General features: G+C 35.4%; 1 protein-coding gene across 8 annotated transcripts in view; it reads right to left on the bottom strand.

Moving 5' to 3' along the window:
* ITSN1 (intersectin 1) overlaps positions 1–25,218 on the bottom strand; it is a 123,524-nt gene that overhangs the window by 50,442 nt on the left and 47,864 nt on the right. For 7 of the 8 annotated variants that reach the window (XM_038166076.2, XM_038166082.2, XM_038166086.2 and 4 more), the window contains 10 exons: positions 24,736–24,873; positions 23,698–23,813; positions 20,046–20,308; positions 19,330–19,479; positions 19,015–19,155; positions 15,231–15,318; positions 14,913–15,052; positions 4,949–5,070; positions 1,645–1,874; positions 211–332 (listed from right to left, as the gene is read on the bottom strand). In XM_038166076.2, the coding sequence (XP_038022004.1) occupies positions 211–332; positions 1,645–1,874; positions 4,949–5,070; positions 14,913–15,052; positions 15,231–15,318; positions 19,015–19,155; positions 19,330–19,479; positions 20,046–20,308; positions 23,698–23,813; positions 24,736–24,873 (1,510 nt within the window). The remainder of the gene's footprint in view (positions 1–210; positions 333–1,644; positions 1,875–4,948; positions 5,071–14,912; positions 15,053–15,230; positions 15,319–19,014; positions 19,156–19,329; positions 19,480–20,045; positions 20,309–23,697; positions 23,814–24,735; positions 24,874–25,218) is intronic. The other variant, XM_038166083.2, reaches the window with a different exon arrangement.

Raw genomic sequence — 25,218 nt, 5'->3', positions numbered from 1 at the left:
ATTACAGTGAATTCTAAGAAGCTATATGTTATTGTAATAGGTAATCTGCAATATCACATCCTGTATATTTTGATATTCACTGAAATATTTTTCACAAATTTGTAAAAAAAAAAAATAAAATAAAATACTGCCACATATAATTCTTCTCAAACAAATGCAAAATATATATATATATTTATTATTTTTTTAAATATCATAATCCATTCTTACCATGACTATGTCGCCAGGCTGAATAGTGATTTCATCGTGGCTTCTTGATTCAAAAGGATACAGTGCTCTATAATACACTATTTTTACATCCTCCTGAGCAGAAATTGTTAGAGGAGCTTTTTCTGAGCAAAGAAAAAAACACAGATACAAAAAAAAAAAGGCATTATTTTTATAGACTTGAAAAATGAGGCAAAAGTGGATACCATAAAGTAACAAACCTTACATTGTCTGTAGAAAGTATGTTATCCTTTTATACAAGGGGAAATAGGAAAAAGCGTGTTTTTAAATGATTGCTTACTATTTTCTCATCTTAATATGTATAATATTACTACATTTTAACTAACATGATGTACACGACTATTTGTAGAAAGAATCATGCACTTACGATGCAACATACATGACTTCTCAAATGCATCACTGATTTTGTAGATTATATCTGAGCAGTAAGCCATAGATTCAATTCAAACTGTGATGTTCTTGCATGTATCAGTGGTATGCCAAATAGTTTTAGAGCCTGCTTATGCAGCAGCCTCAATTGCAGCCTGACCATACTTTGAAAAAAGATGTTTCAGAATGTCCTAACACACACGGATTAGCTGAAAAGAGGTCACTTACAGATGGTGTTTTAAAAATCACATGCTCGTATTAAAGATGCATTACTAGTGAAAAGAAGAATAGAGAAAAAAAAAAGATAAGCTACACTTCTTTCATATAATGCAGTTCCTGTTTGTGTATTCTGTCACAGAACTGCCCTCAGCTATTCTGCCCAAATAATACCTAACAAGAATATATAATTGATTAACTCTAGATTAGTCCTAAAAGATAGAAGGTAATTTCCCTGTTATGCAGTCCTTTGATCAAGTATTTAGACAAATACTACATTACCGATCAATTTTCATGTATATTTATCAAAACCACTTAAGAGAGTACCATGATTCCAAATATGGGCAAAAATTAGGTTATAATGCAGAGAAAAAGCTCCCAACTGAAAGTGATTACGTGCATAACAGAAGAAAGAAGATTATATCGTAGACTTCAGGTCATTTGTTCAGCGAGCAACATGCATGTCAAAGGGGAAGAGGAAGAAGGATAGCTAAGTGACACACTGATACGATAAAAAATCCAGATTTCTTAAAGTTTGTAATGAGATGTGCAGCAGTAATTTTTGACACCTTACGTCAACATCTTAGACCATTTTTTATCTAAGATTCTTCCTTCAGTTTGCACACTTCGAGTCTCATTGACTTGTGTTTTATTCTGTCTGCTGAACACCATACTTTTAGGAAGAATACTGAAGCCTAGAAGAGAACAACCTTTTGGAGTTTAGAGCTCAAACCACTCATGATTTATTTCAATAAAATGAACAATTCAATTGTGAAACATATGGTTCTTCAAAAGGCGTGTGCAACGGCATTTCTTGATTTCTTCCTCTACCTGCATTTGACCAAGGAGCCTGGACGGCTGGCTTGACTGGTTCTTGATGTGGTTGGGAAAGCTTACTCAGTTTCTCTTGGATTTCCTGTTTCCCCTTATCCTCGCTTTCTTTCTTCTTGGTTATTTCTTCCCTTTTTTGCTTCTCATCTTCCTGATTTTTTTTTTGCCACTGGAGTTCTTCTTCTTGTTGCACTCGATCAAGCCGTTGTTTATCCCGCTCCTGGATTCGTCTGTTGGACAAGTAACAGTGTTTTTTTTTTGTTTTTTTTTTTAAGTCAGTCAAACAAAAGACCATACAAGTTACTTGTCCTTGTGCGTAATCTACAAAATAGATCTACAATCTACAATACCAGATCTGGTAATTTTATTTTTTGAGTTATCAACCACTCCACAACATTTTCTTACACAGTGGCTCCTAGATGGCAAAGACTGTATGTATTCATAAAGAAAGAGCTGTGACTCAGACAGCGAGAGGACAATAATTTGTGTAACCTGCTACTAACTGTACGACTCTATTGCTTTAAACTGTTTTGTCTTTGCATCTAAAAATGAACTTTAATATCACTTTTTATTTTAACTCACATGTGAAGTCTATGCCTTTACAACACAATTCCACAGAACACTTGAAAAGGCCTCAGCATACAGTGAGAAATTAAATACTTGTGGTTTGGAGCTGAATGTAAGAAGGGAAAAAACATTTAACACAATTTCTTCTCATCAAGAGTTCTTCAGAGATTTTTAAATGCTTAAGTGTTCTTACTGACTGAATTGTAACAGTTTAACTGCTTCTTTATCAAGACTGTGATTTCTTCTCATCTTTAATGACGTGAAAATAAATCTGTTTAACTATGTTTTTCTAATTACCGTGTGAAACTTTACATACGTGTTTTGTAACAGTCTCTTACTGAGCTTACAGTGCTCTGAAAATTATAAGCTTTATACAATCCAGTATCTTTACACTTTCAGTCCCAGATCTTCAATTTAGCAATATCAGTCTCAACTTGGGGATTCAACAATATTTGTGTATTCTCTTTTTATACTTTTCCATGGGATTCACAAATCTAATGCAACTGTTTTACGTAATGAACCATACATAGAAAAAAAAAATTGAACCCATAAATAAGCCCTTCACGACCCTGTAAGGCTGCTTTTCATAATCTCTTCCCGAGCAATCTGAGCATCCCATTATATCACCACTACGAGTTACTATTTTCATTTGCCTCACAATTCCTTTTAGTTAATCTAGAACTGTAGATATCAGCTACAACTATCACCAGATGTTTTCACTAATTTATTCTTCTATAGTTTTCTCTGAAACACAACAGGCAGCAAATTATACTCTTCCATTTCTGTTGTTCAACACCCACTTTAGCTTTAAAATGCAGGAAAAAGTCAGGAATAGTGTTCAAACAAATTGGTTCTACTTATTTTCTCAAAGCTACAAGCATCTCTAGGTAAGACACAAAATATCCAAATCAGAAAAAAGTGGCAATCAGAAAATATGGCAGACCTGATCTTTCTGTTTTGGGGCAAGGATTAAAAAAGCATCCACCAGCTTCATGCAGTACTCTTACAGAACTACTCAGAAAATTTGACGTTCCTACCTGTGAAAGCCAACAAGTCCTTTCCACCCACTGACAGAGGACATGAAAAAAATGGGTAAGTATTGTCTCATAGAAACAATTTGTACTGGTAAAGATAACTCTAAAGGGTTGTAACAGACACACAGGGTGATTTGATGTGTACTGTGGCCTGTTCCACTACAGACTTGGCCTACCTTATAGCACATATTTCGTCCAAGAGTGCCAAGAATTCCTGGCCAAAACACTTAAGGGTAGAAATTCACTTTCCAAAAGATAGGTTGGCACCAGAGGGCAAATATCATCTTCTGTCGTTTTAAGTTTTGAGTTGACAAAAACATTTTTAGAGAGATCCCAAGGTACTCAGTACCTGTGTAATGTGACAACTACTAACTTAGAAGCTAAAAAAAACATCCTTGGTTCAAAACAAAACTGCTGACACAATCTCAGTATTTCACATCAGTATACCATGAGTATAGGTTAAGACACCAGTGATGATATTACTTACTCCTCTACAAACTACTGCTATACATTTCTGCCTTCAGTGTAAAGTCATCTAAAAACTTAATAAATTCACTGTTCTGTCAACCTCCTCTTTCAATCACTGAACTTGTCCTTGGCATGTTCATTTGTAAAGTATTCAGAGCCAATTACTCAGCAGTTTTGTTGCAACACTGAGGCTGCATCTGCATCATATACAGACACAAAGCACTCTTTTTTTTTTTTTTTTTTTTTAACTTCAGTGGTGTCTTACATGGTGAGTTTAGTCAGATGGGCTTTAGAAAATTAATTTTTGATTTTGTTTCTAGTAGAGTAATTAATTCTTCCCACAGATATAAACCAAGTTTGTTCTAGCTGCTGGATTGAGAAGAGCAGATGAAAACATACCTCAGGGGTAGGGGACTGATTTCTTGTTTTCTTAGAAAGTTTGCTTTTTCTGAAGTCAATACCTCAGATTCTTAAAGGCACCGGCTCTATGCAAGTAATTAAAGAACTACCCTAACTTAGCTACTTTCTATGTGTAAGATTTCTGTTTGAAGACGAGGTTTTCACTGAGACCTTGTTTTGGTTTGCCTGAAATATAAAATTAACTTGACTCACAAAGAAATAACACGGACAACGAAGTTGCTTTAGATCACAATCTATGTACTATGATAACCAATAATTTAAGATCCCTTGTTCCCAGGCCTTTGTGTTCATTCTTGACCAGTGTTTATCCAGATTGACAGCATAAAAACCCCTAAACTGCTAAAAATTTAATCAAGAAGCTACAAATAAATTATGTTAGAATAGAACTGCTTGCTAGATTTTATGCCATTTATTTTCCATAAATATATTATAAATACATTTAAAAAGTTATTTCCAAGGTGTATGGTAAAAACCATTAGCTCTATCTCTAAATGTAGAAGTACACTACACCTTTTAAGTAATGCTGCTGAAATCTGTATGTGTCATTGACAGTTAAGAGTCACAGACAGATGTAGAAGCTCATCTCCACAACACACTTTTCATTCAAGGATAAAAAAAAAACCTTCATTTCTGAAGAAGTTATTTGCACTGAACCAAAACTTGTTCTAGGTCTTAGATATTCTTGACACTTAGTAACATATTATTTAGGATCAGATTATGTTCCTGGAAATACAAAGCTTATTTGACTTTTTTTGCAAAATGCTTTGCACTCCAGTATCTCCACAGGAAGGGCATAAACTAGAGCATTTTGTTACCTTTGAGCCTCTTTTTGCTTTTCTAGTTCTGTCTTCCTTTCTTGTTCCTTCTGTTTCAACCTCTCAGCTTCCAAGTTCTTTTGCTTCTGTAGTTGCTGTTTGTTATGTATTTCTCTCAGCTCCTAGACAAAAAAGTAAAATATGTGTAACCATACAGTATGTGAATCAGAATTAATGGCCCCGTAACATTTTCATTGTGAAGCAACAAAAATTGCAAATGGTTGGATATCTCTTCAAACTTTCAGTATAGCCAAATGCATTGGCAGGCATTTAAGGTAGATTTCAAAGGATTGTAAGGAAAACATTCACGTTTTCCTAAATTTTAACCTTATTAACTTAGATGTTAAAGAGTTAAGAAACAAGTAAGCCTTTTTTAAAGTGGAACTCTAAAAAGCTGACAAAACTTTGACAAAGTTGCACCTGAACAGTCAATTATGTTTTATTTCATTTGCTGATTTGTTGATTTTATTAAATTTCATACAAAAATCTGGCCTATGAACTGCTCATAATAGCTACTGCTTCAATTATTTGGTTTTATATTGAAATTAAGGGTGATTTACTAAAGAAGATTCGGGATTGTTTTATGTCCAGGAGATAGAATTCCTTAAGCAACAACTTTGGGATGAAACTGTGGTACAGAGAGTATTCATCCATATACAAGTCAGTTTTCCTTTGGTTAATTATAAAGACAGTGCTTGAAACGTTTATAATACAAATAATAACAAAAACATCATATTTTCTCAAGACTTATTTTCTGCATGAACATCTACTACTAACAGAAATACCAGTTAGATCTTGCATCTCTTTGTGTAATCTAGAGTCTAGATTTTTTTCTATTTTGAGTCTAAACTCCTCAGTATTATAAGGAATAAAAGAAACATTTTCATTGAAAATAGTCCACATTGAAAAAGAATAGTACACACAAAATATGCAGAAAAAGTTTATAACAGGAAATTGTTTCTAAATCTGTATCTTAGTAATGTCTGCTTTTATTGAAATATGACTCACATTGAACAGGTTTGTTTAGTTCTTGTGTCCTTAAAAGCTTTATCTTAATTTACTCAGGCACCGAAATAAGTAATCTTGAAAGTACTGTGATAGTTTTTCAGAAATTCATAATCTACAGATTAGCCAAATGAAGACCTCATGCAACTATCCTCAGACATTGACCAAAACATATAAAATTGCATAAGAGAATAAATAAATATCATGTGATTCAAAGGGCCCAAATCAGAAAAGTGAGTTAATTTCAAAATAATTGCACAAAATTATTAGTAACTTCTTAGCTTTCATGCAAGTTGAAAGTTAATATTTGTTTATTTACAGATTAAATTTATAATGTATCTAAAAATTTCTGTCAGTGAAATTAATACATGAATTAGTGCTTAAAGACTGCACTGTGCAACATCAAATATTAAGATGAAGTTAAAACTACATTGTTAAGAGGAGTAGCACTTGACCTTTGCAAGGTATTAAAACATTTCTGATATATGAATGAAAGTTTTAAAAAGTTAAGTTGCATTTAGTGTCCTAGTCCTGAGTCACATTTTCTTAATGATCCTCAATTTTAAATTCAGTGAAAACTGAGTTCAGCATCATTAAAGAGATAATCAGTTCCTATACAAGTTTAATATAAACTCTGCTAAGGCCATGAAACTCAATGAAATATGGAGATAATTTGGGCAATACTATATTTCATGATCGTCATTATTTTCCATAGTCATATGAAAGCTTAGCAGATAGTTAAGATCTAGAATAGATATTACAGAATATAAAATAAACTACTCCTGTGAAATCACCAGAATTATTCAGGCAGGATAGTGCCTTTGGGAAAATTTTTAAACCCTGAATGCCCATGGTTATAAATATTCATGCATAGCCTTATTTTGGACTAAGGAAAAGGGATACTAAAATGGAAAAGCATTAGCAATATTCAACATAATGGTTTCTTAGTAGCTGGCCCATGAAGAACAATGAGCAAATAAAGGGATTAGGATATTTCAGTGAACACACAGTTGGACAACAGCTGCTGGAGCTACGTGTGGCCTGCACCAGACTTTTCTGTAATGTTAACTATAGTAAGAAGTCTTTTCCAATAACTGTATGTTATTAACTCAGCTTCTTTAATATTGTTACACTTGTAATATATTGAGGTACAAAGGATTTGACCCTTGGTTCCAATTAATTTCTCTGAAGGAATCATAGTCACCATCATCTTTGTATGATCATTCAAACCCTCATTTATATAAAAAATATGTACAAGTGCAAAGGACTACTATACAACCATAAATACACTAGCAGTTCAGTGATTTGCAAGCATTTATCTGAAAGGATATAGGTTAGAAAATGGCCCAGTTTGCCATGTGGAAAACAGCTTTCAAGGGTATTATGAATTTCTGTAGATTACAGAAGTCTCCACACGTGCAAAACAAAGTCTCTACAAAGCTCTTGGAGCTCAAAATACTATTGCTGTGAAGTATCAAGTATCCTGAGTGGTATTCATGATTTTAACTAGCTTTTTCTCTTTCTGGATAAGAAGACTGCTACCCAAAGCACAGGTTGCTGACTCCTACATTTAGTTCAACTTTAGCACAGCCTTCAGTCTAGAAATCCTGTGGTGTTCTCCTTGCTCTTGTTTTCCTTCACTTCCATTCCCCTGCTGTCCCTTAAGCGTATGCCAAGAAGCTCAAGCTTATTGTCCAGAGAAGGGTGACCAAGCTGGTGAGGGGCCTGGAGAACAAGTCCTACGAGGAGCGGCTGAGGGAGCTGGGCTTGTTCAGCCTGGAGAAAAGGAGGCTCAGGGGCGACCTTATCGCTCTCTACAGATACCTTAAAGGAGGCTGTAGCGAGGTGGGGGTTGGCCTGTTCTCCCACGTGACTGGTGACAGGACGAGGGGGAATGGGCTTAAGTTGCGCCAGGGGAGTTTTAGGTTGGATGTTAGGAAGAACTTCTTTACCGAAAGGGTTGTTAGGTATCGGAAGGGGTTGCCCAGGGAAGTGGTTTGGGTCACCATCCCTGGAGGTCTTTAAAAGACGTTTAGCTGTAGAGCTTAGGATATGGTTTAGTGGAGGACTTGTTAGTGTTAGGTCAGAGGTTGGACTCAATGATCTTGAGGTCTCTTCCAACCCAGAAATTCTGTGATTCTGTGATTCTGAGTCTTGGCTGATGAGACAAAGGAAAAGTCTGCTTGAGGAGATCAGAGAGACCTGAGGTAGTCATGTATTTCTAATAAAGCAACACTGAAGACAACATACTATTATTTGCAAAAGTTATTTAGACAAGAGCACTTTCTAGGTTTGCTTTTTCTTCCCCTTTGCATCTTTTTCTCAAACTCTGCTGCATGAGCAATTAAATAGGAGTTATCACAAAGATAACAGCAAAGAAAGAGGAACTAACATTCTTCAAGGGTATGAAGGCTATCTTAGCTAAACGAAAACAAAACACAAAATCTGTGATAACCCAGGTGAAAAAACATCAGCTTGGTTTACTTTTTAACAAGAAATTTGTATGCTAAAAAGAATGATTTGGTTCACCTATGATCGCAGAACCAGGAGGAATTCAAATCCTCTAATTCAAAAACAACTGGTATTTTCCCCCATTCAGAAAAGCATCCTCAAATCTCAAATACATAAAAACACGCAAGAATTTGCAAGACCAAAGCAGTGCCTAGTACACACCAAACACTATTTACTTCCACTAGGTGTCTAACTGCAAGGCTAGCCTGAACTTTATATTTTAATTATAGCTTAGACAAGTTTATCTCACTACTGAACATACAATATATACTACTTCTAGTGCCAAATAGGAAACTGAGAAGGTTCTAGCTATGAGCCATGTCTCCATGGCTGTCTGAAGCAAATAATTTCTCATATTGAGTACATACAGCAAGATCATTAACTTCAGTCCAAATAATTAATTTTATTTTTCCTTTTTTTGTCATTTTATATGTATGCTCAGCTAAGTTAGGATCTCAGGTGACAGTTTTATAAAGTTTCCTGTAGACTTTTTAACACATTATTCCCTTTCAGCTCAGCCAATATATTAGTTCAGTATTTTATACAGTTTTCCACAGACTTTTTTACACATTATTCCTTCCCAGTTAAGCCAGTATGCTAGTTCAGTATTTTGTGCAGAGATTTTCTGCATGACATACCAGTAACAGTTAAGAAAATCCAACCTAGCTTACACACCTAGCACTAGATGGAGTATTTTGGAGGTAAAAATGCAAAAATTATCCCTCTTTGCATCAAGTAGGAAGAAAAACAGATTTGATTGGTATCTCATGCAGCAGATAGATGCTCTGTTGCTTTGCCAAGTACCAGTGGGAGGATGGGGGAAGAAAGAATCACTATCTCCCACCGTGCTGCAGGACACCAACTGAACAGAATTATAGTAACACTTCAACAGTCAACAGAACAAAACATTTGCCAGCTGAATATTCAGCACAGTCCTACGCTCATCCTTTACACACACAAGCAACTTAGAAGTTGTACAAATCGTGTATCGTAACTCTGAAGACATAAGAACGCTTTGCTTGTTTCTGGTGTGCAGGACAAAGAATGTCTTAGCCTAAAAACAGGGAGAAATTGTTACCTTTCCTCTTAATTCACAAACAGACTAACAAGTATAAAAATAATTTTGAGATGTTACAATAACCACATTTAGGTACCCACATAATATTGAATACGAGTTAAAATATGAATTTCATACAGCAGAGTAATATTCACTATATACAGACAAGTCATATTGATATGAAAACCTTAACTTCAAAAATTTAATAGTTTAAGCCCAAATTTTGCCCTCTGACAGAAAGACAGGACAGCTTAGAACACTCTTCAAGGATTACAGCACAAGGTTTCCATCAAATCTTCTCTTGAGACAAACCAGAGCATTTGATCCCAGAGGAAAGAACCCTACAGTTCTGTGCTCACTGAGGCTTTCCCACAGCAATACTTTTCTACCCAATTCCCCAGACCCCAAAGCACCTCTTCTGTCCTGGACAGAGAGAGTTCTTCCTTTAGCCCCATATCATAGTTATGGGGGATTTCATAAAGGGAATGTATTGCCATCTCCCTCGTACCTGGAATCACAAATTACAGCGTTGTGTAGGAATGCTTAAGATTAATGTTTTTGTCATTTACATTTTAAAATTCTGATGATGACCAAAATAGGCAATTAATTTAAAATCTTGAAGTGTCAAGATATGCAAAAGACAAAAATAACTAACTAGTACCTTGCCCAGGTTCTAAATCAAGGCACACTCCTCATTTAAACACCAAGGATTAGATAAATAAGATTACAAAAACTCTTCTCTTTGGTTATGCTTTAGTGCTAGCACCTTTTATTAAATACTAACTTAGTTAAACACTGCACACTCATCTGTAAACAAATCTGGTAAAGTGAAGCACATAACTGGAGGAGGTTCATCACTCAGATTGAGATAGTTGTGTACTGCCTGAGTATGGCATGGAGACCTTTAGAAAGGAGTCTAAGTAGTTGACGCAGCCCAGGAGAACTGCCAGGCACTGCAGCATTGCATCTTCCATTGCCACTGACTGGAAGAAAGAAATGCTCAAATGTAAACAGGCATTCATATGCAAGACTTGTCCAGTGCACACTGACTAGACAGGGACTGACAACAACTGGAACATGACACAAAATGTAAGACATTTTTAAGACCTTGATTCTAGCCGTTCACCACTTTTTCCAGGCACTGAGAACAGCTTCTCAGCAAGGTTAACATATTTCAGAGACATTCATTTAGTTGTTTTCTCCTGTGCAGTAACTCAGATAAGCTCCAAATACATGATTCTTCAATGCTGTATGAAATAACTGCTTGGTTATTTCATAAAACTATATTAAGAACCATTTTAATAGTTTTATTTGACTGTGTAATGACTGACCATTGCAAAATTTAAATGTGAATTCACACTGAATGTAGAATTTTTAAAGGTAAATTATAGGAGAGCTATATATACACAAACAGGAAACCTAATGTAAAGCCTTCTATTCTACAAAATTATTTTATATAGAAAAAAACAAGTGTCTAGTTACATTTTACTAGTACCTGTATCAGTTTTAGTTATTAGCTTTCTAGGCTAGGATTTTAAAGAGTACTAAAAGTTAGACTCCTTGAACTTAATTAAGGACCTGATTTTCAACCTTCTTACAAACTCAGTCACTTATTCTGTAGTCAAATACATCGCAACCCACAAGACTATTATATTATTTGATAAAATACCTCAAATAGGATTTTAAAAGATATCTGACAAGCTCCAGGCTAAGGTACCTATTTCTTTGCCAAACAAGTACACTTGGTCAATTTTGTGGCTTTAGACTTTAGACTTTTAGACTTTGTGGCCACAGTGGCACCCTAGAAGCCAGGTAATTCTAAGGACTACCAGTTAGCTCAAACCATGTGGCTCTAGCTACAGATATTCAATAGAGATACCTGGATCTACTTCCTTTGAAACATTAATAATAATTCAAGCTCCAGAAAGTTTTTGAAAAGTAAGCAATTCTATGAACATTTCAAACTCTTGAGATGTTAACTTGAAAAAGAAGTAGCTGAAGTACTTGAGTTCTAAAGGATTAATGGGAAGAAATTTAAATCAGTTGCTTTGGAGGGATGAAAGAAGATTCACTGAGAAAAAAAAAAAAGGCAAAAAAAACAAACTTTCAGTTATCTCCCTAGTCACTCGTATATGCTATTAAGACAAGAAGCAAATAGGAGGTAATTTAACATCAGTTTTGTGTATTCGCTTACTGCAGAACATAGAATTGTAACATGGAGGCAAATGCAGTGCAACCCACTGTATCTGATATGTTAAAAAGTTGAGCTGTAACCTAAAATACCTTAGAACATCAAGTAAGCCTTACAGTCACATCAGCAAAAAGGCAGGCTAGACACTAGTTAAACTGTTCACTTTAACTTGCACTATCTCAACGTAATTCTCTGTCAGATACCAGTGGATCAAGTGTTATCTGTTTCAAAAGAATTAATCGTAGTGTTGCAAAATTTAAGTGGTGTATTCACATGGAAGATAATAGAACAGATATTCATAGCCAAAACATGAGGAATAGATCTCAGTAATGATAACAAAAGGTCATGGTTCCATGTTGCTGTCAATTTTACTGTCTCTTCAAGCATTTCATCAAAACTAGTAAGTTAGCTTGGCATATGTTCTCAGAGAGCAGTAGGAACTCTGGGAATTCACAAAAAATACCACATCATTCTGCTACTAGGCCAGAAGTCAGCTGTATTGTAGAAAACTAGGTGAGCACCAGCGATTCTCTATTACTCGATGGAGAACAACAGCTGCCCAAGGCAGCGTCAATTCAGGTGTTGCTGTTCTAACAGCTACCCCATCCAGTGTGCCTCTCAGTTATATATTAAAACACAATGGAAGAGCAGATCACCATAGAAAAGGCCTATGAATTAAAAACTACCAGATAATTTTGGAACAGCCTTAATTAAAAATGGAGTTTAAATTTTATTCATTTAATAGAAAGACATTTTTAAGATAAATATTTAAGTGTGTCCCATCTGTACATATTTCCCTTTAGTTTTGAAGTTAAAGAAGCCCTTATTATATTTAGACCTCAGATATGGTTGAATTTTTGATATATTATTTGAAAAGGATTTACATTTCAATGTTAGCACTGTACAGTTGACAGATAACTATACAAATTGCAAGATATTTTAGCATCAAATCAACCTGTTATGTGCTCAGTTACTACTAAACAAGACATTCTTCTGTTAGTTGGGGAAATTATTACCAAATAGAAAAAAAAAAAAAAAAAAGCCATCTTTCCAATGGCAGCTTCTTAAAATTGTCACAGGTTTTTGACTGTTTAGATTAAAAGAATTATTCCAGTTCCTAGACTCCTTTGTGTTGAGCACCATTATTACCTAAGACATAGCTGTGTTCTGGCTTCATTTCAGGACAGAACTTCTACTTCACAGAAACCCTAACAAAACTAAGAGTTTCAGGAAACCTTTCACTAACTTTGTGCACAAAGTCTCACATGCAAGGTGTTCTGAGAGCTTCCTCCACAAGGATAATGGCCTTTCAAATACTGCTGTACACACAGGATCTTCCAAGCAGCTTCTCTTCCAATGGGATTGCCACAATCACCCTATGCTAAGCCCAGGAAAAGGCATATCTTTGCAGATATTTAAACCTAGCAAAAAAGACATCCAGGCCTTCAAAAATGCATCTTGCACATCTAGTGAAATGACAAAACGGAGAAGATACAACTCTCTCTGTTCCCACCTTCCGGTTTCATTAGTACAACTGCCCCACTGCCTCATTTTTGCTTCTTAAACTCTTCTCTTCAAGCAAACACAGAAAACTGCAGCAAGGCAAGAATACTAACATTCGGCATCACAAAATGGTCTTTCTGTCAAGCACTGTGTCTACATATTACGAAATCGAGAACAGGATATCCTCAGTTTAAGAAAGGCTGCTGAAGTTATCCTAAAAACTGTCCTTGTGACTAATTCTCAGCATATAAAGTGGTAACTAAGATTTGAACACAGAAATTAATTTTCCCCTTAAGCTGCAAAATAGCTTACCATTAGATGATGTATTCTAAGACAGATGGCAGACATTCTGATAAATCAATGTCTTTGTTTAATGTGAATTTTCAGTTTTTAATCATTAGCTTGTTATTTGTTGAGCCCTTCAGTATTTTAAAAAATAAATTTAAGAGCCTTTTTTTTGTTTTTTTTTAATGTCATGGGACTAAGCTTATTCACCCCCCTCTCTGCCCATTTATAAACTGTTTGGGTCACCTATGAACAAACCAAATACTGACACTAATTTTAGAACAAATATTCTTTGATCTTCAAATTGGTTCAAAAGGACTCCGTTAAAAAGAAAAACACACGCAAAAAGCACAGCATGTTATAATGTACCCAGAGAGACAGAGGAAATGCAAATAAGGTAAACTGTTCTGTTTCCTTTTAAAGTTAATTGAATATTTAGTTTGGGTTTATGTTTGGTATGATTCTCTGGAGATTATCCCCTTTCTGCTTCCTTCCCTGCTATTGGTATGGTCTACAGCTTTTTATTTTTCTTATAGTTATTAGTAATTTTAGTATTGAAAGCAGGTATTTGTTGCTTAACTTCCAATACACCTTCCTTTCTAAAGCACATGATGTAGTCATAGCTGATCTAATTTCAAAAGGACTACAGAAACTTTAATGTATTGATCATTGTGCTTTTCCTTCTAAATACCTGTAGCACAACTTTTTATATCTTGCAGGAAATTGAGTATTTTACTAGTCAGTTTTCACAAGAAACCATCAGTTAAATTAGCAGATAAAGTACTTAGACGTTAGAATATTTTATTACAAAAAATAAAAAAAAGAACACTATTAAAAGGTCGTAACTGCAGACTGATTTATAACTTCTCTAAATAACACTTCCTCTACTGACTTTTGCAATTTCTGTAATTTCCTTGTGCAGAAATAAACAAAAGCACACAGTTTCAACAAAAGACTGATCAATAAAGCATGAAACCACAAACAACAGACAGCTACATTCAGGAACAGCCATGAGCTTATGAACAGCAGATAAAAAACTCTGTGTGTCAGTAGGAAGTCTTAAGTCACTGTAAGATTTGAAGTACTGATTCCAGCAGATTTGATGACCTACTATATATAGTCTTGCACTTCTTTGATGCAAAAGGGCATAAACTGGCAATTTAATACTTGTAATAATAGATCTGGAATCAGACCTCAAATACATTCTTAAGTAAATTCTGAAGATTAAGTTGATTCAAACTCTTTGAATGCTCAGTAGTATTTTCTTTAGAAATACAAATGATAGATTTCAGAATGTTGTCAACACTGACATTCTAAATCAATCATTTCAGTTCAATATATTTCTCCATAATCAAGTTAGAAAATGATTAATTGAACATTCAGAAGTAAGCATCAAAAAAGTCTAGGGTTACCTTGAGTTGATTATTGAATATATCAATTTCCTGAAGTTTAGATCTGGTTTCTTTTTCTACTTCATCTAGCTGGTCTCGAAGCTGTTGACGGGCTAGCTCCTTGGCTTCTAAGGCTCTTTTGATAGTAAGAAGAGAATCTCCTGTTTTTAAACATATTGTGAAATAAATATTTTCTTACAAGGAGAATTTTATGTCACAGAAAGCAACAGTTTTCAAAACACATCTTGAAACATACCAAAATATTACAAAGTACGCTGTGGATTGCAACATCGTGGCTTTTACTAACTAATGTATACATACACAAAAAAATACACCTACTATGCAAACTGTTCTGTTGAACTTGCTTCAGTTGATCATTAAGCAACTGCTTTTCTGGAATCAATCTTCCAAGCATCTGCTGAGATTCCTGAGTAGAGGACAAGGAGAGAGAAAACAAGACAAGAAAAAGACAGAAAAGGTGAGCGACGACCTTAGCCGTAAGACCTCTCATTTTCGTTTCTTCTGAAATAACTCTTTACTTTTCCACAGAGTAAACCATTTATTATTGCTATTATAGAAGCACTGTCTGTGTGGTACGACCACTCAGAAACAGTTCTCTGCCAGTTTGTCCTGCCTTGTTTTGTGTTTGTTGTGTTGTGTTTTTTTCCGAGTACAAAAAAGTAGGCGTATCAAATTTAAGCTGCATAGTTGAGAACCGATTCCCATTAAATATGCAAATTGGCTTGGAATTAATTGAAATTCAAGACATAAAAAGACAAACATAGATTTCAGGATATGTTAAAACAAGCACTTATTAACAGTTTATTTCTCACTTTAATAAATAAACATCAACTTTGATAAGAATAAAACACAAATATTTTCAGTTTATTTAAAGAAAATAAAATAAAAAGTTCTCACTTTAAAGGAATACATTATGGCCAAAAACAACGTGACACAAACTCTGATAGATGAGAACATGTGATTCCTAGATCTCTATATTTAGTACTCCTGAAAGAGGATTATGTCTTCTCTCAATTTCAACAAACATTCATACAATTTTGCACTGATAAATTACAGGAGACACTGCAGATGAGAAATTCCTCCTTTGGTGGATCATTTATATTCCCTGCTCTTTCTGGAGGATGAAGTGCTACTTCATATACCTTTCAGAAGCCTTGGCCTCCAACTCCAAGTTGTCAAAACGAATTCTAGAAGCATGATGTGAAACAGCTTATTTTATAAAGCTGTCTGAGTGTCAACAACTCATTTTTCAGACAAACTAAGTAATTTATTTCAGCTGCTACCCTGAATCGCAGGCTTCTGAGGAACCTCTGATAATTTCAATTTGTCACAAAGGACTGTAAATGAAATAATACAATCCTAAAAGCAAACCACTAACCACTCAATACCAGACTGAGTCCCGTGAAAAGTTTTTAATTTTTCTTACAAGAACTGTAGTGACAAGACTGTAGTGACATGACTTCACAGTTGTCCTACTTTGCTCATGGCAGTCTTTGACTGAGCCTCCTGTTTGTGACTCATACCATATGCTTATGACCACAGACAACTCTAATCTTTTAGGTTTCTGAAGACATACTTAGGTAGCATAGCAGGGTCAAGGACTTTATAAATTCATTTAGTATAAAAATTAAGATAAGCTATGCATTTTGCTATCAGAGGTTACACTGTTCAGCTGTACTGCCTATAGCATGAGTAGATCATTTTCAGCTCCTCAACGATATCATGAAGGACAGATACTCCTGTAATGGGTCTATTACTCCCTATGTAGAAACCAAAGAGAAACAGCAATATATAATGTAGAATTTTCAAATTATCGGCCTGAGGAGGCCTGCCTCATTCCCAACAAACCACCAATACAAACAAACAGAAAAAAGTTCCCATTCATCCAATGAGGGAAAATTCTTCTAACTCTGAGCAAAAGGTCATATGAGAAAGTGAGATACCACTAATTCATTGTAAGTCTCAACCACATACCCTGCTCCCAGTGATTCTGAGGAAAGCCAAGTTACTTGGGAGCCAAATTGTTCATCAAGGAGGCAATAAACTCTCCAGGTAACTAGCAGAAGCCCTGCTGACAGTATGAACGTGGTTCGGACACATACACTTAAGGTGTCTGGAAGGCAGGATCCTTCCAAACACACCTGGAAACACCACTCTACCAGACAGCACAGATTCACATAACTAGCACAAATTTTCATCACCCAGTATAAATTGTTATATGATTTCTTCCAAAATTTTAATCAAACTCCATCTTGAAACTAATTAAAAGGTTAAAGAATAATTACTTATTTTAATTAACTCACTTTCCACATCAAGTGTCAGATGTATTAAACTGAAGTATTTCCAGGTAAAGATATAATAGCTTACAAAGAGAATTGATGATGTTGACTCTTCATCTACTGGAGAGTTTAAAGGATCAAAATCATCTTTTAAAAAAGTCACATACCATTTCACTCTTTCCTCTACAAATCAGACAATAAAATTTAGAGGATATTTGAGATACTCATCTTTGTTTCAGGAAAAAGCTATCCCCTCTTTCAGGTTCTCCTCAGATAAAAATTTGTACTTTACTTTTAGTTAGTTTTCTACTAACTAGATGTACTTCTTTCTAGGATCATAATTTTGGTAAACCACTCAAACAAAACTAGCTGAAATATTAGGGTAGAGATCAATGATCAACTGAGTGAAGATAGTATCACAAAAACATAGCTATTGCTGTCAAACTAAAATAAATAAATACATTAAAAACAAAACAAAACAAAACAAAACACACCTCAAACCCAAAATCCAACAAAACAACCACCAAGAACAGCAAGTGTAATTTTCATTACAGGACTGCTGTCACAGTCATTGTGAATGAAGCAATTTTGAAAGCAAATAGTCAGAAGTGCATTAACTAAGCACAGACAGCTTTTTGTCTCTCTGAGCCACTACTGGTGAATGTGACTTAACTGTCTACACTTCATTGAATGCTGTTTGACTTCGTTTTCTCTTACCAATCAGGAGCATTTCATTAAAGAGAGAAGAGTGATTTTAAGCTAACTATTGCGGTTCTTAATGTCACAAGCTTCTCGTAGTAGCATTCCTTGTTTGTATTAAGTGGACAAAAACACTGTGCAAGAATATGACCCCTAAATTCCACTCTTCATATCAAGCTGCTGCCAAAAAAGACATCTTTCTCTTGGCGGCTGTAACAGCGCACACAAAACTTCAATAGAAATGAAAGATGTTTTATGAAATAAGAAAAATAGTCCAAAAATATGCATGCTTAAAACAAACAAACAGAAATGAATTTTTCAAGTGCTGTTTTTGTTCAAATGGATGTACCTTATTGATTACATTTAGAAAGTTGAAATGGAACAGTAGGATTGGGTTTTCAGACAGTTTTTACTTTTAAGACCTTATAATATAAGTGCAAGATCCTCTTTGAAATGGTACAGAAGCACAGAGAGCCCCTATTACTGGTCAACAATTAACTTTAAGCAATATAAAATATCTAATAAACAGAAAAATCCCTTATCCATCTAGATGCCTTTATCAGCTTATCTAGAAACCCTTACAAAGTGCACAGAACACTTTTCACTCAAAGCAGACATCAAATCAGTCCCATCTTCAATTTGGCAGAGAATTTTAGATAGAGAAGCAGGAAAGAAGAATGCTAGGATTAGGCTAAGAACTAACTGGTTTGACTGGTAACTTCAGTTTTGAAAGTTCATTATCTTATAATAAAAAAATAAAAGGATCATCAAGTCACTTTACAGAGGTAATTTCTTTCAGCACAGAAACAGAAGTTAATGCAATAAAAATGTCACAAAATTTGATTCTCCTTGTCCCCAAAACCATCTTCAGCTAAACAATTTATTTACTATTCTGCACAAGAGGATTCCATGAGGAGGAAGTGGTAATCACAGCTATACCCTCAAGTGTAGGAAGCACTTCTTACATCACTGAAGAACAGAAACTTTAAGGGACAAAGTATCTACAGCAATTGCTCACATACAAGAAACAACATGTATTTCGTGTCAAGTTTGCTTAGGATATTGATGCAGTTAAAGACGTCAGAGCACAAAGCTAAGAACAAAAACACAGAACATTTCCTCACCTGTAGCTGCTGTTGCAGATGGGTAATTTCTGCAATTCTCAGTTCTCTAGATTTATTTGTACTCTCAATTTCTTGTCTTTGGGTAGACAGCCGACATCTGATATCCTGAAGCTTTCCCTCCAACTGATTTTTTTTATCATTCTTTAGACAAAAAGACAAAGATTTCTTTGTTTTACCAGAATGGTTTGTCACACAAATCAAGATCTAAAAAGTACTTTTACTCCACAATTAAAAGTTGAAATTATAGAAAACAAATAGGACCTTATCACAGGCATTACCATACTTGTGTGTTTTATCTGCAATACAATCACTTACTAGGGCTTCCAGCTCAAATTCTAAGGTCTTCTTCTTTGCTTTTAGAACAACTATGTCCTCTTGTTCTTTGTTTCTTTGATTTAGTAGTTCTTGCCGACGATTACGTTCCCACTCAAGTTGCCTTTGCCTCTCAAGTTCCCGTTTTGCAGCCTTTAGCATTTAACCAAAAAAGAAAACAACAACAACAAAGATATGAAAGATCTGTTCTGAGAAACTATTCTAACCACTGATAGTCATATTCTAAGTTATAATTAAAACATTAATATAAACATGCTGCTAAACAGTGGAATAAGTATGCACCTCTCAATTTAAGCACAGAAATTGCTCAATTGTTTAAATGCTCACTTGAAAGTACTATTGCTTCACTGTATAGTGGATATGCAACTAAACAGAATACCATTCCATTTCAGTAAGTTTCCCAAGATCCAATTTTCTGATTTAATATGTTGTTTCACATTAAGACTTCAAGAATCCTCCAAACTAGCATCAAATCTCTCTCCAACATCTGGCATTCTCCAGTTTTTCACTTGAAAAATTAAGAAAGAGATTGACAACTATTTCCTCACCTTCAAAAAAACAAAAACTTAAGTGCATTGCTTTAACATATACTTACTAAATATAAAGATGACAAAATATTTAGTATACACATTCCATTCTGTTCTAAACAAACACAGATTTCAATGACTTAGCCACCTTCCTTTTATCCAATTGGTTACCTCTCTTCTTTCTATTTCTTTCCTCCTTTCCTCTTCTCTCTGCCGTTCCAATTCCCGCTGTTTTTCCAACTGTTTCTCTAGCTCCAGTTGTCTTTTCCGTTCTTGCTCCTGCCGCTCACGTTCTTTCCTTTCCTGCTCTGCCCGTTCCAGCTGTGCTAGACGCTCTTGTTCTTTGCGTTGCTGTTCCAGGAGAGCCTGCCTCCGTTTTTCAAGTTCTAGATTGCCACGTTCAAAGTTCTCGCGTTTTTTATCTTCAAACGTAACTTTAGTGTGTAGAAACATGGGGCAAAGGAGAATTAAACTTAGCTAGTAATTTAAAAAAACCTTCCATTTATGTTGAATCAAAGTGATACACTCTTCCAACAGAACTAGAAAGAGCTCTCTGATACACTGATAGTAAAGCTCTACAGGTAATTTGGGTTTTATCATTAGCATTTATATTGTAGTTTTCCTTAAGCCCACATCCTAGGGAAACTAAGGTGTGAATTTCAGTTCACATTCCCGAGTGTGCTGGAGTTCCTCCACACATTTCATAATAGTAACAGCACAAGAACCATCACTTTGATTACAGCAAGTAAGGAAAAGAGTTCAGCTGAAGATATTATCAAAAAGCCATTATGCAAATGACCAGAACTTATTTAAACTTGATATTCTCATAAGATCACTCATTACTGTCAGGAAAAGAAACAGCTTACTTAAGTTCTTGACGAGAACTCAGAAAGACTAGATTCCTGCAGATTCACACCCTAATCTTTTGTTGTCCTAAAACAACACCCTCAGTTCCAGCACAGGTTCCCTGACATTCTTCTGCAATATCAGGCATTATCCCTATTCAACGCTCCAGACCTCTCTCACACAGTTCCTCCAAATTATTCCCTCCAAATCACCTTCAGTTTCTTTTCCTACCCTCTATGTCCCATTCCCATACCTCATATTCTGTATTTCTCTTCGATCATGCCCAACATGGACCTTTTTGGCATGCAAGTCAAATCAAGAGACAGTATATGTTCACTTCAAAGTGTGCATGCACCAAGTGTTTGACATGTTGGGCTGACATCTGCCCAAACAGCTGAATTTTTATCTTTTCTTAAGTCAGTAAGTCTTTCTTACTGCCAATCACAAATTTTCACAGAAGAAGAAATTTAATCACTTCGATGTTTAAAATTAGCCACTAGATTCAAACAGTATTAAAACAAATACTGATAAGATAGAGAATAGCCCCCATCAACTTAGGACACCAAGCAAAAAGGAAAAAACATATATTTATATTTATGTCAAGGAAGTCGATAAAAAGAAAAGGACAAAAAGCTTGCCAGCAGCATCAGCATTGCTTAAGCATTGTCTTAAAGGCTCAAAGAAAGCATATACCACCAAGATGAAAAACCAAGCTCAACAGAAAGTATGATTATTCAACAAAATCAAGGTAGCTACTAGAGGTAACAAAGTAAGAAAACAGATGAGACCAACTTCTAGCAAATTAAATAAAATGAGTAGCTATTGGCTTGTGTTACTATGTTTACGGGATAGCTTCTGAAGGTTCATAAAAAACAGCAATAAAAACTCTTTCAATTGCCTCCCTCAAGAGAAAAAAAAAAAAAAAAAAAAGTCAGATTTAGCAAAACCAATGAAGGATCCAGAAGTCATTCACTATATGAGTGGTCTTTATAGTGAAAAATCTACACATCAAATACAATAAAAGGTTTATACAGTCCAGTTATTCTGAAACTGGAAACAAATAGCTTTAGAACAAAAATAAAGCCAAGAAAATAAAGAGTAACAGGTTGCCAAACCCAGACAATACTAATCCATAGTTCATATACAAAATTCATGAACTACAAGAGGTGGCCCCATCTGAGCAGGGGGTTGGACCAGATGACCTACAGAGGTCACTTCCCACCTCAACTATTTTGTGATCCTGTGATACTAGCTCGGCTGTGCAATCCATCCTTTAATCAGCCTCAGTGCATCTAGAAGAGGACAAATGCAACACCAGTCACTAAGAAAAGACAGTGTGATGATCTTGAAAGCTATAATCCAGTCAGTCTAATCCCATGCTGGTCAAAGTAGCAGAGGCTCCAATACACAGAGTTAGTATGCATGACTACATGTGACACCATGTGGAAGAGCCAATGCAGGAAAGAGCTACCTCTCAAATATAGTAGAGGGCTGAGATCTGTCCCCACCCAATTTTATCAATAAGAAAGTTATCAATAAGAAAGAAAAAGCAGATGAGGTCAATAAAAGGATGCCTGTGTGTTTTTGAAGCCTAATAAAGAAAATAAGCCAAGCGCAGTGGTTGACCTTCCTGGCATTACAAACTGTACCCCAAAATCCTGTAATTCCAAGGGCACAAGACTTACACCTCAAAATGTGTAAGAGAGTCATATCTCACCTGTGACCAAACACATCACTGTGAGACCTCACTAAGGTCTGCTTCAGCAGTCCCTGCTATCTCACTTCATGCTTCTACAGCCAGGAATTACTCAGCAGACTGCTAGCAGCAGTTAGTTATAAAATACAAACCAAAGACAAGGGCTGGAAAGAGACAGAAGGTCCTTGGGAATTAACAAGCAGTTAAAAGATTGGAATTAAGGGGTGAAATAAATTACCAACTTTCACAATGACAGAAAGATTCTTGGTAGCCTCCTTCAAAGATCTCTACTAGCAATTGTGCTGTTCAGTGTGCAACAATGGTCTGGAAGAGATTGAAAAGTAACAAGACAGCTTCTGGAGATGAGGCCAGATATTCAAGGTATTAAAATAAAAACCTGACTGTGAAGAGCTTTAGAAGAATCTCACAAAACTGAGTGATCTGGCAATGAGGAAGCAGAGGAAATTCAAATATTAATGAATACAGAGCAGCACATTTGGGGAATGAAAATAATCCTAACTAAACACACATGGTCATGGACTCTAAAAGCAGTTAATATTGTGTAAGGATGTTGGCATTACAGTGGACAGTCTTCTGAAAACATCAGCTAAGATCTAAGCTGTGATCAAAGAGGCAAAACAGCGTTAGGAATCAATAAAATTAACCAGAAAAAAAAGAGTTTAGAACAAAACAGAAAACCATTATTATCACACTGTATACATTTATCATATTGCTACATCTTCCACTGTATATAGAATAGAATAGAACAGAACAGAACAGAATAAAAGAAAGAAGTGTGAGGGGGTGGTCAGAAGTGTAAAGAAGTTTCTTGCCATTTAGCATCCAGGACACTATACTTCTCTCTTTTATTTTAATTTTTTAAACAGAGCTGCTAAAGCTTGTATAAAACTGGCATATTGCTATGCAGACTGCAGTGAAACAGGCCTCTGTAAGACAAACTATACCACACCAAAGTCAGAAGATGGAGGTACTAAAAGTTTTCACCGTAGTCCTGTAATAGGGCTGCAAAGTGCTGCCTCTATGGAGGGTGCATAACATAAGCAGCCTGAAAGCTGTTCATATGTCCATTGTCAGTGACAAAGGACCATACAACAGTCAGGAATTAGCTGGACCAAGCATTGTCTTGGTTATACCTCTGTCATGTCAAAACCTGATTTGGAAAGAAAATATTTTTTAACATGTCATTAGAACTTCCCAGAATATAACCTGATGATCTCTCCGATAACAGCACACAGTACATCACTATTTATGCTTGCTCACCTGGTAATTTCTTTTCCAGTTGCTGCTGTTCTTCTTCTAATGCTGGTTCTTCTGGTAACCTTTGGTCTACAGATACTGAACTTACAGCAGATATGCCACTACCAGAACGTACTCTTCTGTCAATAAAAGGACAATTCCAAGTTGCTTAAAAGAACCTACGCCTGCCAAATTTATGATTTAATGATGAAATCATAAATTAAATGCAATGATGTAATGTTTAGTGATATTTAATGCTCCCTCAGCGTTGTCCAGAGCATTTTAATCTGCAGTTGCCGTTAAAATAACAGCACCCCCCAGAGTCCCAACAGCACACACTGGTGACCTAAGCACCCTAGTTCAAAGTTCACAGCATCATGCAGCTTACAGATGTGTTCAACTCTATCACCAAGATCTCTTACTTGTGACTAGTCTGAAGCTGGGGAAACGGGGAATTAAACTACAACAAAAGTTGCAAAGACAGAGAAAGAGCTCACTATAGTCAAGCTGAAAACAAGACACCACACAGAAGAAACAAAAAATTGTAATCTTCAAGAGTATAAAGAACATGAAGCTATGACTATATGCAAACATTTTTCTCATCGCTGTAACTGTCTTCCTACCCATTTCTCCATGAAAAAGTGAAATAGAGAAATGGAAGTACTGACTCAGCACTACTATTCACAGATACAACTGTTTAAAAAAACATCAGAATTTGCCACAGTGTAAATGCAGGGCATGTTTTGAATTCTAATACATCTTATTTGCTGTACAGAAATATAAGCCTGAACTACAACTCTTTAAATTCAAGTAGCCAGACTGAGTAAGTTTTGGAAGGTCTGTTAGCATAAAACATTGACAAAAACTGTATTCTTACAAGGACTTTTTGTGACAGAGCTATTTTCAGCATCCAACTCTTCTAATAAAACCAAAAAATGCCCTTTACGCAGCACAAAATCAAGGAGGGTTACTTTTCAGTCTCTTGCCCTTTACACTCACAGGACAGCTTTCCCAAATGAAACAAAAATTTAGGAGTGAGATTCCAGAATTATAACCAGTTACCTAAATGAAGGTGGAATATACTCTGGAGGCAGTACAGGTGGCAGTGGCTGACCAGACATAGCTACATCAATTAAGTGCATAGCCAGAATAAACTCTTCAGCTGTAAGTTTTCCATCTTGATCAATATCTGAAAGATTCCTTTTTAAAGGAAAGATACAAAAAATAAGTACATTCTTAAAGATTAAAAATCACCATTAAAAAGCACAATTTTGGTATATTCAATTCCAAATTGATTCATTTTTCGATTAGTTTTTCACACTTCTTTACTTCTTTAAAACAAATAAAAGGCAAAAACCAAATGCATCACTATTTCCCATATTTCTCTTGCATGTCTTCCTTGAAACTATTGTTACAGCCATGGTTTCTACTTCTCTTGCTTTTGAGTGCTGCCTGTACTATAAGCTATGTAAATAATGTTAATCAATGGAGTTTTCTTGAACACCTTGTGAACATCCACTACACAATATTGTTCAAGAAAGTGTA

The sequence above is a fragment of the Anas platyrhynchos genome, chromosome 1 (genome assembly GCF_047663525.1).
Source record: "Anas platyrhynchos isolate ZD024472 breed Pekin duck chromosome 1, IASCAAS_PekinDuck_T2T, whole genome shotgun sequence".
Lineage (NCBI taxonomy): Eukaryota > Metazoa > Chordata > Aves > Anseriformes > Anatidae > Anas > Anas platyrhynchos.
The sequence above is the reverse complement of the archived record's forward strand: the minus strand, read 5'-3'. Positions and strand labels throughout refer to the sequence as shown.